Below are 13821 nucleotides of genomic sequence, written 5' to 3'. Positions count from 1 at the left end.
TGCCATTTCTTAACTGGATTATTTATTTTTGGGGTGTCAAATTTGACAAGTTCTTTATAGATTTTTTTATTTTTTAAATAAAAATAAAAAAAATTTTGAATACTAATCCTTTATCTAATATGTCATTTGTAAATATCTTCTCCCATTCAGTATGTTGTTTTTTAGTTTTATTGATTGTTTCCATTGCTGTGCAGGAGCTTTTTATCTTGATGAAGTCCCAATAGTTCATTTTTGCTTTTGTTTCCCTTGCCTCCAAAGACGTGTCTAGTAAGAAGTTTGCTGCAGCTGAGGTCAAAGAGGTTGCTGCATGTGTTCTCCTCTAGCATCTTGATGGTTTCCTGTCTCACATTTAGGACTTCCATCCATTTTTAATTTATTTTTGTGTATGGTGTAAGAAAGTGGCCCAGTTTCATTCTTCTGCATGCGGCTCTCTAGGTTTCTCAACACCATTTGTTGAAGAGACTGTCTCCTTCCATTGGATATTCCTTCCTACTTTGTTGGAGATTAGTTGGCAATAGAGTTGAGGTCCATTTCTGGGTTCTCTATTCTGTTCTATTGATCTATGTGTCTGTTTTTGTGCTAGTACCCTACTGTCTTGAGGATTACAGCTTTGTAATACAGCTTGAAGTCTGGAATTCTGATGCTTCCTGCTTTTCTTTTCTTTTTGAATATTACCTTGGCTATTCAGGGTCTTTTCTGGTTCCATACAAAATTTAGAATTGTTTGTTCTAATTCTGTGAAAAATGCTGATGTTATTTTGATAGGGAGTGCATTGAACGTGCAGATTGCTTTGGGTAGTGCAGACATTTTAACAATATTTGCTCTAACCCATGTGCACAGAATGTTTCCCCATTTCTTTGTGTCTTCTTCAATTTCTTTCATTAGCTTTCTATAGTTTTCAGAGTACAGATCTTTCATCTCTTTGGTTAGATTTATTCCTAAGTATCTTACAGTTTTTGGTGCAATTGTAAATGGGATCAATTCCCTGATTTTTCTTTCTGCTGCTTTGTTATTGGTGTATAGAAATGCAACAGATTTCTGTATGTTGATTTTATATCCTGCAACTTTGCTGAATTCGTGTATCAGTTCTAGCAATTTTTTGGTGGAGTCCTTCAGGTTCCCTACAGAGTATCATGTCATCTGCAAACAGTGAAAGTTTGAATTCTTCCTTGCTGATTTGGATGCCTTTTATTTCTTTTCATTGTCTGATTGCTGAGGCTAGGACTTCCAGTATGATGTTGAACAACAGTGGTGAGAGTAGAAATCCCTGTCTTGTTCCTGACCTTAGAGGAAAAGCTCTCAGTTTTTCCCCAATGATGATGATATTAAGTATGGGTCTTTCATATATGGCCTTTATGATGTGGAGGTATGTTCCTTCTATCCCTAGTTTCTTTCTTTCTTTCTTTCTTTCTTTCTTTCTTTCTTTCTTTCTTTCTTTCTTTCTTTCTTTCTTTCTTTCTGAGTTTATTCATTCATTCATGAGAGACACACAGAGAGAGGCAGAGACATAGGCAGAGGGAGAAGCAGGCTCCATGCAGGAAGGCTGATTTGGGACTTGATCCCAGGACTCCAGGATCATGCCCTGAGCTAAAGGCAGATGCTCAAGCAACCACTGAGCCATCCAGGTGTCCTGATTCGTAGTTTCTTGGGGGGTTTTATCAAGGAAGGATGCTGTATTCTGTTAAATGCTTTTTCTGCGTCCATTGAGAACATCCTATGGTTCTTATTCTTTCTTTTATTAATGTGGTGTATCATGTTGATTGATTTGCTGTTATTGAACTACTATTGAACTGCAGTCGAGGAATAAATCCCACTTGACAGTGGTGAATAATTCTTTTAATGTACTGTTGGATTCAATTTGCTAGTGTCTTGTTGAAAATTTTTGCATCTGTGTTCATCACAGTTATTGGTCTGTAACTCTCCTTTTTAGTGGGTCTTTGGTTTTATTTATTATTTTTTATTATTTTTTATTATTTTTTTTTGTTTTTTTTTGGGTCTTTGGTTTTAGAATCATAGAATGATTTGGTTTCTGGCCTCATAGAATGAATTTAGAAGTTTTCTTTTCATTTCTGTTTTCCATTTCTGTTTTTTTCATTCTTCTGTTTCACAAGCATAGACATTAACTCTTCTTTTATTTTCTTTAAAGATTTTATTTATTTATTCATGAGAGAGAGAGAGAGAGAGAGAGAGAGGCAGAGACACAGGCAGAGGGAGAAGCAGGCTCCATGCAGGGAGCCCGATGTGGGACTTGATCCGGGGACTCCAGGATCACGCCCTGAGCCAAAGGCAGGTGCTTAACCACTGAGCCACCTGAGCCTCCCAAAATCTCCCTCTTGGGAGATTTTTGATCAGTGTTAAAATTTCTTTGCTGGTTATTGGTCTGTTGAATTTTTCTTTCTGCTTCAGTTTTGGTAGTTTACATGTTTCTAGGGATTTATCCATTTCTTCCAGGTTGCCCAACTTGTTGGCATATAATTGCTCATAATATTCTCTTATAATTGTTTGTATTTTTTTCAGTGTTTGTTGTGATCTCTCCTCTTTCATTCATGATTTTATTTATTTGGGTCCTTTCTCTTTTCTTTTGATAAGTCTGGCTAGGGGTTTATCAATTTTGTTAAATCTTTTAAAGAACCAGCTCCTAGTTTTGTTGATCTGTTTTACTGTTTTTTTTTTTATTTCTATATCACTTATTTCTGCTCTAATCTTTATTATTTCCCTTCTTCTGGATTTATTTATTTATTTATATTTTTTTTATTTTAAAGATTTTATTTATTTATTCATGAGAGAGAGAGAGAGAGAGAGAGAGGCAGAGACACGGGCAGAGGGAGAAGCAGGCTCCATGCAGGGAGCCTGACGTGGGACTCGATCCCAGGCTCTCCAGGATCAGGCCCTGGGCTGAAGGCAGGGCTAAACCGCTGAGCCACCCAGGCTGCCCCCCTTCTGCTGGCTTTAGGCTTTATTTGCTGTTCTTTTTCCTATTCCATTAGGTGTGTGGTTAGGTTGTGTTACCAAACTGGTTTTTGACAAAGGTGCAAAAGCAATTCAACAGTGGAAGGTTTGCTTTCTCAACAAATGGTCCTGGAGCAATTGGCAATAAAATGAACTCTGACAAAAAAAAAAAAAAAATGAACTCTGACCTAAACTTTACACCTTATACAACAATGAACTCAAAATAGATCAGAGACTTACATGTGAAACATAAAAATATACAACTTTTAGAAAATAAAATAAAATAAATCATCAGAGTCTAGGGCTAGGCAAGGGTTCTTAGACTTCATGCTGAAAGTATAATCCATAGAAGGACAAGTCGATAAATTGGATTTGAACAGAACTGAAAACCTTTGCTCTTTGAAAGATTCCTTTAAAAAGAAATGACAGACCAGGAGAAACCATTTATCAGACAGAGTACTTTACCTAGAATATTTAAATAATCCCCAAAACTCAATAGTAAAAAAACAAACAAACAAACAAAAAAAACCAAAAACCAAAACAAAAAAACCAACCCAATTAGAAAATGGGCAAAAGACATGGGCAGACCCTTCACCAAAGAGGATACATAGATGGTAAAAACAACAACAACAACAACAACAACAACAACAAAAACCACACACACATTAAAACATGTGCAACATCATCAGCCATCAGAAAACTGATAATTAAAACTACAATGATATATTGCTACAGACCTATCAAATGGCTAGAATAAAAAAAAATCGTTGACAACACCAAATGCTGGTGAAGATGTGGAGAAACTGGATTCTGCATACATTGCTGGTGGGAATTTAAGCGGTAAAATGACTTGAAAGCAATTTGGCAGTTTCTTCTAAAACTAAACAGGCAATTACCTTCCTACCCAGTAATTGCACTTTTGAGCTTTTACCCCAAGGAAATGAAAATTCATGTCCATGCAAACCTTTACCCAACTGCTCATAACATCCCCAACCTGAAATCAGCCCAAATATCCTTTAATCAGATAGATGGTTAAACAAATTATGGCATGTCCATTCCACAGAATACTACTCAGCAATGAAAACTATTGATACACGCAAGTTGGTTAGATTTCAAGGACATTATGGAGGAAAGGCTGCTTTTTCAACAAATGGTCCTGGAGCAATTGGACATCCATAAGCCAAAATAGGGGGAAAAAAGCCAATCTTAAAAAATTTCGCACTGTATGATTCCATTTATCTATTTATTTATTTTAAGATTTTATTTATTTATTTATGAAAGACACACAGAGAGAGGCAGAGACATAGGCAGAGGGAAAAGCAGGCCCCTTGCGGGGAGCCCAATGTGGGACTCAATCCCAGGACTCTGGGGGTCATACTCTGAGCTGAAGGCCGATGCTCAACCACTGAGCCACCCAGGCATCCCTGTATGATTCCATTTATATAACATTATTGAAAGAAAGTTATAAAGATGGAGAACAAATTAGTGGCTGACAAGGGTTAGGGATTGGGGTGCTTTCGGCTATAAAAGGATAGCACAAGGGAACCTTGTAGTAATGTCCTAGTTCTATAGGGTGATTGTGGTCGTGGTTACAGGATTATATACACATATTGCATAAAACCACACACACACATGAATGCACGTAAAACTGGTGAAACATGAATAAACTCTGTGGATTGTACCAATGTTGATTTCCTGATTTTAATATTGTACTGTTTCTATGGTAGGAAACTAGTGGAAGAGAGACAGGGAAACCTCTCTGTACCTTTTTTGGCCCACCTCATGTGAATCTATAATTACTTTTATTTCAAGTTTAAAAACATCTTAATTTTTACAAAAGTCACTGATTTTAAGGTTTTTTTTTTTTTTTCTGGCGAGATTTGGTAGTGTTTAAGGGTTTAAACAGGGTTGTGACATTTGGATAGATCTTTCTGGTAGTTTCTTAGAGGATGGATGTGAGGGATGGTAAAACTAGAAGCAAAAAGATATATTTTATTGATTCTAGGAGGCATTTAAAAATCATTTTAACATTTAAATTGGGATGTTTCACTATAACTATTAGTCAGACAATAGTCAAATTATATTTGTCATACCCACTCAGAAGAATCAAAACTTGCCAAATGGTTGTCTAAGGCTTAGAAGAAGATTCCAGAGACAGAAGAGGAACACTCTTTTAAGAAATGCTGCATCACCAACGCCTTTGATGGAATGCACAGAGGACTACATTGTGAAAAATCATGGACATCTAAGACTGAGTAAAAAAAAAAAAAAATCCTAAGACTCAGGCTCTGAATATGAAGTTTTGAAAATACCATTACCATGTTACCCTTTAAAAAGTTTCCTTTTGGGATCCCTGGGTGGCGCAGCGGTTTGGCGCCTGCCTTTGGCCCAGGGCGCGATCCTGGAGACACGGGATCGAATCCCACATCAGGCTCCCAGTGCATGGAGCCTGCTTCTCCCTCTGCCTGTGTCTCTGCCTCTCTCTCTCTCTGTGACTATCATAAATAAATAAAAAATTAAAAAAAATAAAATAAAAAATTTCCTTTTTATGTATGCACAAGAGTGAAGAATTATAAAAATCTGTATCTATATAAATCTACACTTTCGATAAATGTAAAATAAAAATCCAAAGTGACAAGAAAGCATGGTGTCAGTTTATTTGCCACCTTTTTTTCCTTAGCAGGAGCTAAAGTAATGGTTAAGTTTTACAACTGATGGTGTCCAGGCAAGGGATAATAGTCAAAAGTGAGAGTAGGACAGTGATACCAGGAGAGCAAATCCTTGAAAAACTAAGAAGGAAAAATCGGCTCGACTTGGTGAGTTATCATCAGAGGAGGTGTAGAGATGAACAGGTAAGGAAATCTGGAATGATTTCCAGGTCTTTGGTTTGGGTAGCTGAGTCGTTGCGGTGACCTGGTGCGGGGGAGAGGAGGCGCGGGCTTGCAGGGGGAGTTCGATTTAGAATACACTGCGTGAGGAGCCGGCTATGTCGAAGGAAAAGGATGAATGAAGCCTTCGTTGATTGCTCTGGAGGGACCGAACCCAGCGCCCGGTACTGGGTCGCTCTCCACCTAGCACTTCGGGGTCTGCGCGAAGCTGAGCTGGGGCCCGGCCCCGGCTGTGATTGGCCGGAGCTGCGGGCGCCGGGGGCGGTGGGCGGGCCTGGGCTTCAGGAACTGCTCAGTGATTGGCTGGCAGGTACCCAGAGCCCTAAATCAAACTGTTGGCACCGCCCCTCCAGGGAGCTGGCGCCTGTTTCCAGCCGACTGTGGTTGTGGTGGTCACGCAACGATCCCCCCAGGACCCCGCTGCTTTCGGGGGTCGGGCGTGGGAGGAGAGCTGGGATTGGCCAACTTGCAGGCCCGGGCGGGCGCGGCCTCGGTCGGACTGGGCTTCTGGACGCGCACCTGTCCTGTGCGTCGATTGGGCGGCGGGGTCGCCCACGTTACCGGGAGGCGTGGCCGGCGCTGATAAAGGGTGGGACCCGCGCGGCCCCTGCGGTCCCTTCCAGCGCAGCTAGAGCTCCGGGTGGTCCGCTGGGCGCGGGACTTGGCGGTTCCGCGGGCTTCAGCCGCAGCGTTCCCCCGGCCAGGCATCTGGCCGCAGCCTCGGGACACGAGATGGAGCCCTCCTCTGTCACAGAAATGTGAGTGGACTCGGGTGCGGGGGGCTCAGCGCCTCCTCGCCAGCTCCCGCCCCTGGCGCCGGCGCTGCGGGACGGAAAATGGCGCATTGCAGCAGCTGCGGCCATGCGGGAGCCACCGCCGCGCGCCGCCCGCCGCCCGCAGACCGCGCCGCCCCCGGGCAGCGAGAGCAGCGCCCCATTCCTGCCGCAGCCGCGGCGGCACCGCACGGGCGGGGCGGGGCGGGGCGGGGCGGGGCGGGGCGGGGGTCCCACCTTGGTGCCACGCTCTCCTCTCGCCCGCGGGGCGCCCCGAAGCCCGGGGCGGGGCGAGGTATCGGGGGGCGGTTCGAGACCCTTTCTTGTTGTCTGGTCGAATCTGTAGGGCCTCTGGAAGCTGTAGTGGGTGCGCTTGCCGCTTAGTGACTTGAGCTGCCCTGCCCTCTCCTCGCCCCAACGGTGGCGCGTCCCCGACTCCCCCACCCCTCTCGGCGGGGAGCAAAGATCCGGAAACTTAGCTGACAGCTCTTTGGCGCCAGGTGAGCGGCTCTGAGAGACTCCAGGGGCAGTGGCATGTGGTCCCAAGCAGCCACTCCTCTCCAGGCCACCTGTACAGGAGGTGTCTTCCCTGTCATCGGGTCTTAGCCAAGTACTTGCAAGAGAAATCGAACTGAGGATCTCTGCCTTCCCCCAACAATTCGATTTTAGTTTTCGACACAACCCGCACCCGGAGATCCTGAGGGAGAACGGTGGCCGGACAAAGGAAGGATTTCCCTGTCAGGACCACCAAATACTTAATAGAGAGTCTTCTTTCTTCTTACTGCCTGGAGTCCTGTCTTGGTTCTAGATATATTTGTGTTGCTTCTCAGAGTGACAAAAAAGGGGGAGGATTTACTTATGTGACACATGGGTTATGACTACCCCTGGATATTTTATTGCTGAGTGTTCCCAACTCCCAACAAATAAGAAGTGAAATGGTCCCTTCGAATGCTTTATAACCATTTCACTTTTTCTCTATTTGGTTTCTACAGTTTTTTTTTTTTTTTAATTTTTATTTATTTACGAGAGTCACAGAGAGAGAGAGAGGCAGAGACACAGGCAGAGGGAGAAGCAGGCTCCATGCCCTGGGAGCCCGATGTGGGATTCGATCCTGGGTCTCCAGGATCGCGCCCTGAGCCAAAGGCAAGCGCCAAACCGCTGCGCCACCCAGGGATCCCCGGTTTCTACAGTTTTAACTGTATGTGATAGTCTATGCATTTTGGCCAAGCCCTAAGATTCCATTCCCCTGCCACACACATTTTGGGGGAAGAGGGGGACAGACAGGTACCCAACAGCAGGGAGCTGGCATGTGGGATGAACTGAAGGAAATGGAGAAAGCATGGTGACTAGCAGGGCATCACGAGATCTCTGACCTTAATCTTGTCATTGGGGCCACCATCTTGGACTGCTTCCAAGACCAAATACTGGCTGCTACCTACTCACTGACGTTTCCACCTTCAGAGAACTACATTGCTTAGTTCAGTGGTAACACAAGAGTCTTGTGGCTTCCATGCCTCTGTATCTTTCTTTCCTTTGCTTCCTCCAGTGCTTTAGAAGGAAATAAGAAAGTGATTTTTTGAATGAGGGTGGGTTGGGTATAATCTGCTAAGAAAGCCTCTTTGAGGAGTTATTCCCCATCCTTTTTATTATTATTATTTTATTTAAAGATTTTTATTTATTTATTCACAAGAGACACACACACACACACACACACACACACAGAGGCAGAGACACAGGCAGAGGGAGAAGCAGGCTCCATGCAGGGAGCCTGACGTGAGACTCAATCCCGGGTCTCCAGGATCAGGCCCTAGGCCGAAGGCGGTACTAAACCACTGAGCCACCCGGGCTGCCCATTCCCTATCATTTTAGACCAAAAGAAATTCACTTAGGGAGGGGGAATTTTCTGGGTATTACTTCTATTGTGAGTAGTCAAGGCCTCCTCTCCAACCTCCAACCTCCTCTCCTTTTTGGTGACTTGTGATTAATTCCTAATGCATTTACTCTTGGACTGCTCCTATGAGGTATGTTTTGTGAGATTTTGCTTCTATTTGAAGAGTTCTTACTGTAACTTCTATTCTCCATTAAGTTTGAGAGATCTTCCTCTGTCGGTAGGTTCTTTCTTGGTAGAGAAAAATCTCATGCCTTAGGTTAGACTTCTGGGAATTCTTTAAGAGATGAATTTAGCCTCCGTGTGTTGGGACATGGAAAGGAGTTTATCTTGAAGACCCCATACTAGATTAATGCCATCTAAGTGTAAGGGAAAGAAAGAACAGAGGTGCCTGGGTGGTTCAGTGGTTGAGCGTCTGCCTTCGGCTCAGGTCGTGATCCCGGGGTCCTGGAATCGAGTCCCACATCGGGCACCGCACAGGGAGCCTGCTTTTCCCTCTGCCCATGTCTCTGCCTCTCTCTCTGTGTCTCTGTGTCATGAATAAATAAATAAAATCTTAAAAAAAAAGAACGATCTCTGTGTGTAGTGTAAACCAAGATTTCTCTCTGGGATAGAAAGAACTAGGGAAGCCTCCTGAGACTTGATACCAAATCTAGAAAAGGAAAGGACAGGATATCTATGATGCATGTACATTGAGGACCATTATCTATATTCTTGCATCCTGTCTATGCTCTTGGAACAGTTTCATAACTAACACAATTGCTTTAGGACCCAATTCTATCTAAGTGAAACACTCTTCTCTGCCAAAAACAAAGCAAGCAAATAGTTCTGTCTCAACTCTACCTTTAGAAGCCTTGCCTTTGGTGATTCTCCAAGTTGTTCTTACAGTAGCCCCAATATACTAATCACTGTGGGAAACAACTAATAACCGGTTTCCTTTAAACAGAGTCTGTCAACTTGCTTGTCTTTAGGCTTGGATAAAAGAGATGTTCTGTCTGTAGGCTTTAGTCTTTTGTATGGATTTCTCCTAATCTGGATAGGAGTTTTCCAGTTTGACTTCATGTGAAAGGCTTCTTTTTCAGTCAGGAAAGTGCCATTTAGTTCAGGGTTGGCACATTTGTCCCTGTAGCCGTTGTGCCAGAGGATGTTTGAATTTGATCAAAGGATAGCTCCAAACAGGATCTCATGAAGCCACCCTGGATGTTTCTGAACCCCATTTAAATGTTATTACAAGATCTTTCACCTTTTGCTTCCTCCTCTATGCTGCATCTCCCTACTTGGTGTCACCAAGAAGTTAGAATCCCTTCTAGTTGCATATAGTCTAATTACCATTACATTTGTGATACTGGGCTAGAATGCACGTGGTTCCTTTCTTGTCTTAGTTACTTTGTGTACTTGGTCCACTTCTCTCCACAGGTCTGCCCCAGCTCAGCCACCCACTGAAGGGGCAGAAGGGACTGCCCCAGGAGGTGGTCCCCCTGGCCCTCCTCCTAATACAACCAGTAACAGACGACTACAGCAAACCCAGGCACAAGTGGAGGAAGTAAGTGGAGAACTTTTTCTCTGAGTTTCCAGATAGTAGAAGTTTAGAAACTTATTAATTAATTAATTAATTTAATAAATACAGGGGGAAATCTCTGAGAAGCAAGGTGTCCCTGAGTTACACAGGGCCAGACTTGAGATTCTGTTGTATTTACCCTTGTCTCGAGCCAGGAAGCTTACTAGCTTTGTTTCTGCATCCCTCACCCCTAGGTGGTGGACATCATGCGTGTCAATGTGGACAAGGTCCTGAAGAGGGATGAGATACTGTCACAGCTGGATGACCGAGCGGACGCCTTGCAGGTGGGAGCATCACAATTTGAGAGTAGTGCTGCCAAGCTAAAGAGGAAGTATTGGTGGAAAAACTGCAAGGTGAGTTCTCTTGTCCTCTCTGGCTTCCTTTCTTGGGCCTAAAGAAGGCAAGAAAATCCTCAAGTTCTACCTTCCTAACCCAAGGTGGCACAGGATCTCAGGCCCTGCAGAACCCTGGGGAGGAAATCTGAGTCTTCTTGACATGCATTACCCGGAATTGCCCACCAGGGTAGGCTAGAGTATTCAGAACCACTAACTGGGTGCCAGCCATACCCTGAACAGTGGTCATTTAGGCTGCTTTTTCCCAAAGACCATGGGAAGATCTCGCATGGCCCTTCCCCACACACAGCCAACATAGACACAATGGCTAGGGTAGGGAGGTATATATTTAAATACCTGCAGCTTTTAGGAATGAGCTGAATGCTTCACGAAGAAAAATGAAGCAACTGACTAAAGATCCCAAGTCTGCATCTCTGCTGACATTCCTTTCAGAGCCTTCAGGCAATAGGAGAGAAGCAAAATGGAGCAAGCTGCAGATGCTCTCATGTTTTTGGGAAGCCTCAGCTCTGGTGCAAGGGTGGCTGTCCCATGGGGAACAGGAGGGTCGAGCCCTCCCCAAGAGGCCTGCATGTATCCTGGGTGATTTGTGGCTTCTTCCACTGTCCCAAGGACAGAGGAGGTTCTTTTACCACACCCCTAGTGGGAACATCTCTCTCCTCTTCCCCGAATCCAAGGGCCCATTTTTTGGTCAATGTTTCCTCAGATGATGATCATGCTGGGAGCTATCTGTGCCATCATCGTGGTAGTCATTGTAAGTAAGTATCGCTGAGGTTGCTGGTGGGGTGAACAGGTGGGAAGGTCCTGGAGTCTTCTCCCAGCCCTGCCTGCCTGCCTGCCTGCCTGGGGAGTGGGGCTGCTCTGACTGAGGTATGGAGATCGCTGCTGTGGAACCATCACCTGGTTCGGGAGGGAGGACGGGCAAAGACAGGGGACTTCTTTGATGGACGAGCCTGCTCCCGTGCAAGATGCCATGGGAAGATGGCCCCTCCTGTTCTGAGGAAGCGGGGCTGTGCTGTTTGTCACTGGCTTGGGTCAGAGGGAGACCACGGGGATGGGACACCTGCAACGGAAAGGCCCAGATGTCTAGTAACTTGATGTAATTTGCCGTCTTGTTCTCTCCTGTCTCTTTCTCTTCTCCATCTGGGACTTCCTGATTCCTGTGTCCAGTCTACTTTTTTACTTGAGAATGTGCCACCCCCTTCCCTCTTCTCCATCGCCATCCAGACTTAAGTCCATCTCCTTCTGTTTGCTCTCTCAACGAACGTCCCCATATACCTTCCTCCACCCTGTCCTGGCTTCTCCATTGCCCAGTCCTCCTTTTCTGTTGCTTTCATTTGCACTGTGTCCCTCAATGCTAGAGTTGCTGCTCGTGGCACAGTCTTGAAGTAACTTCCCAAAGAGCATTAGCTGGTACCTCCCTACCCCCTTCTTATATGCTCTTAAGTTCCCCAGGGCCAAAAAGAGCTGGAGGCCAAGAGAAGAGGAGGGGTATAGCTGAGGTGACATGCCCAAGAAGGTGCCAAGATCGGGGGAGAACAAGGGCGTTGATGCCCATGGTGTCATCAGGAAAGGCCAGGGCACTGGCAGGAGGTGGCTAGGGACAGCTGGAATAGCAGCCCAGGGCTGCCCTGGTCACTTGGGGCTCTTCTCCTAGGCCAGGCTGGAAGAGGATCCTGGAGTGGGCTCAAAGTCCAACTTGGTTCTGGGCATTGCCCTTTAAGAAAGTCAAACCTGTTTTTGCAGTTATTTCTAATCTGTTAGTCCAAGAATTTCTATGTCTGTTGGGGATCTTACAGCCTTTTGCTTTGTTTTCTGGAGACCTATAGAACACGTTAATTGCAAAAGTACTGGCTTCATTCCCATCCTGGAAGCAGCCCCATAATCTCATAACTACAAGGGGCTGTCTCTTGTCTACATTTTCTGTGGCATTCTGTATTGTTCAGGAGAGCATTAGATAATTTCAGATGGCCAAAACTGGGGACTCTCAGTTAGTTTTAGTTGTTGGCATAGATAGAGAACGAGCGTTAACTATAGACAGACAACGAGTCAAGGGCCTAATTTGAAAAAACAAGGTTGGAGGAAGCCACTTCTTGCCAGCTCATTGGGGACGGTCCTGCTCCTCCCTTCCCGTTGATAAAGTGTGAGGTGTTAGAATTGAGGACCCTTGGGCTCTCAGGGATTCCTTTCCTCTACACTGTTCCCATGTACTCACCAAAGACAGGGTTGAGGCAGGAGGTCCTTCCTGAGGCTGGCCGAATCTGAGTATTCAGAGAAGTCTAGGATCCCTGCCACCCTGGTCTTGGCAGGGAGGCGGGATGGTCTGTGGACAGGTGTGCTTGTGCACTGCTGTGCTGTCATGGGGCATCTAGAGCCACCTGTCTATTCTTCCTGCATTGTGTTCCCCTTCTAAACCACCTGTACCCTTCTGATTTCCACTTTGCCTCCTTGCCTTTCCTCTCTGCATGGTTTGTGGGGGCAGACAGTGGGACCTGAGGATGGGAGACACAGCTGGGCTTCAGGATAGGTTGTGGAGTGGGAGAGACCCAGATTTGACGGGAGGAAGGTGGCTGGGAGCAGGAAGGGGGAACATCCATCACCCCTTAGTCCTCTTGTCTTCTAGCCCACAAGCAAAAAGAGGCTGAGGCCAGGCCAGGCTGGGTCTGGATGTTCACTTTCCATGCAGCAGCATTTCATTGCGCAGAACCATGCTTTCTCTCCCTTCGCCCCTGCTTCCCACATTCCCTTCGTCCTGCCCCAGGGCAGGCCCGAAGAGCTGGAAGAAAGCAGTCAGTATACCCTCCCAACGGCCCCCCTCGAAGGTCTCCACTCTCCTCTGGGCTCCTCCTTGCCTAATGCAGGGGGGTCACCGCTGGAGAAGAACCACCACTGTCCTCGATGTGTCCCAAGCCTGGAGCAAATTCACCCTCTTGGCCCACCCAGCCCCAACATGGGAATTTTTTCCTGGGTCTCTGTTCCTCTGTGGCTCCCCAGATGTAGTTGGCTTTGTTCTCTTGGGGATGCTCACCCTTCTACTTTCTTTCTTACCCCACCCTGTGCCCTCTTCTGTGTCTTTGCCGTGTCCCTCTTCCCTCCTGCCACCCATGTGCATGAGCAGACGTGTATCCAAACTCCGGGACTTTGCAGTCAAATGAAGCTGAGCTTCCCACATCCCCTTCTTCCTTGGTTTGCCATGAGGCGATGTGGGGTTTCCACTGTGTGTCTGTCATCACCTCCGTGTTTTTTCCTACCCCCGACCTCATACTTGTATAGAATAAGAACAGTTGTACTTCCACCAAAGGCATGTGGCATATTTACCAATTTCATGTATTCTGCACAAAGGCAAAAAATATAAATTCCTACCACTAAACTGTCTTGGTTGTTGTTTGGGTTGGAGTAACTGAGGTGGGGTGGG

General features: G+C 45.6%; 1 protein-coding gene across 1 annotated transcript; it reads left to right on the top strand.

Annotated features, from left to right (window-relative positions):
- Positions 1–6215: 6215 nt before the first annotated feature.
- Positions 6216–13776, top strand: VAMP1 (vesicle associated membrane protein 1). Its single transcript, XM_041736829.1, has 5 exons — positions 6216–6595; positions 9915–10041; positions 10251–10409; positions 11113–11164; positions 11577–13776. Exons 1-5 carry the CDS (start codon positions 6570–6572, stop codon positions 11591–11593), a joined length of 381 nt encoding a protein of 126 aa, XP_041592763.1. The 5' UTR covers positions 6216–6569; the 3' UTR covers positions 11594–13776.
- Positions 13777–13821: the final 45 nt, after the last annotated feature.

Source organism: Vulpes lagopus, chromosome 21 (genome assembly GCF_018345385.1).
Source record: "Vulpes lagopus strain Blue_001 chromosome 21, ASM1834538v1, whole genome shotgun sequence".
NCBI lineage: Eukaryota > Metazoa > Chordata > Mammalia > Carnivora > Canidae > Vulpes > Vulpes lagopus.
Note: the sequence above shows the minus strand (reverse complement) of the source record. Positions and strands in the feature narration are given on the sequence as shown.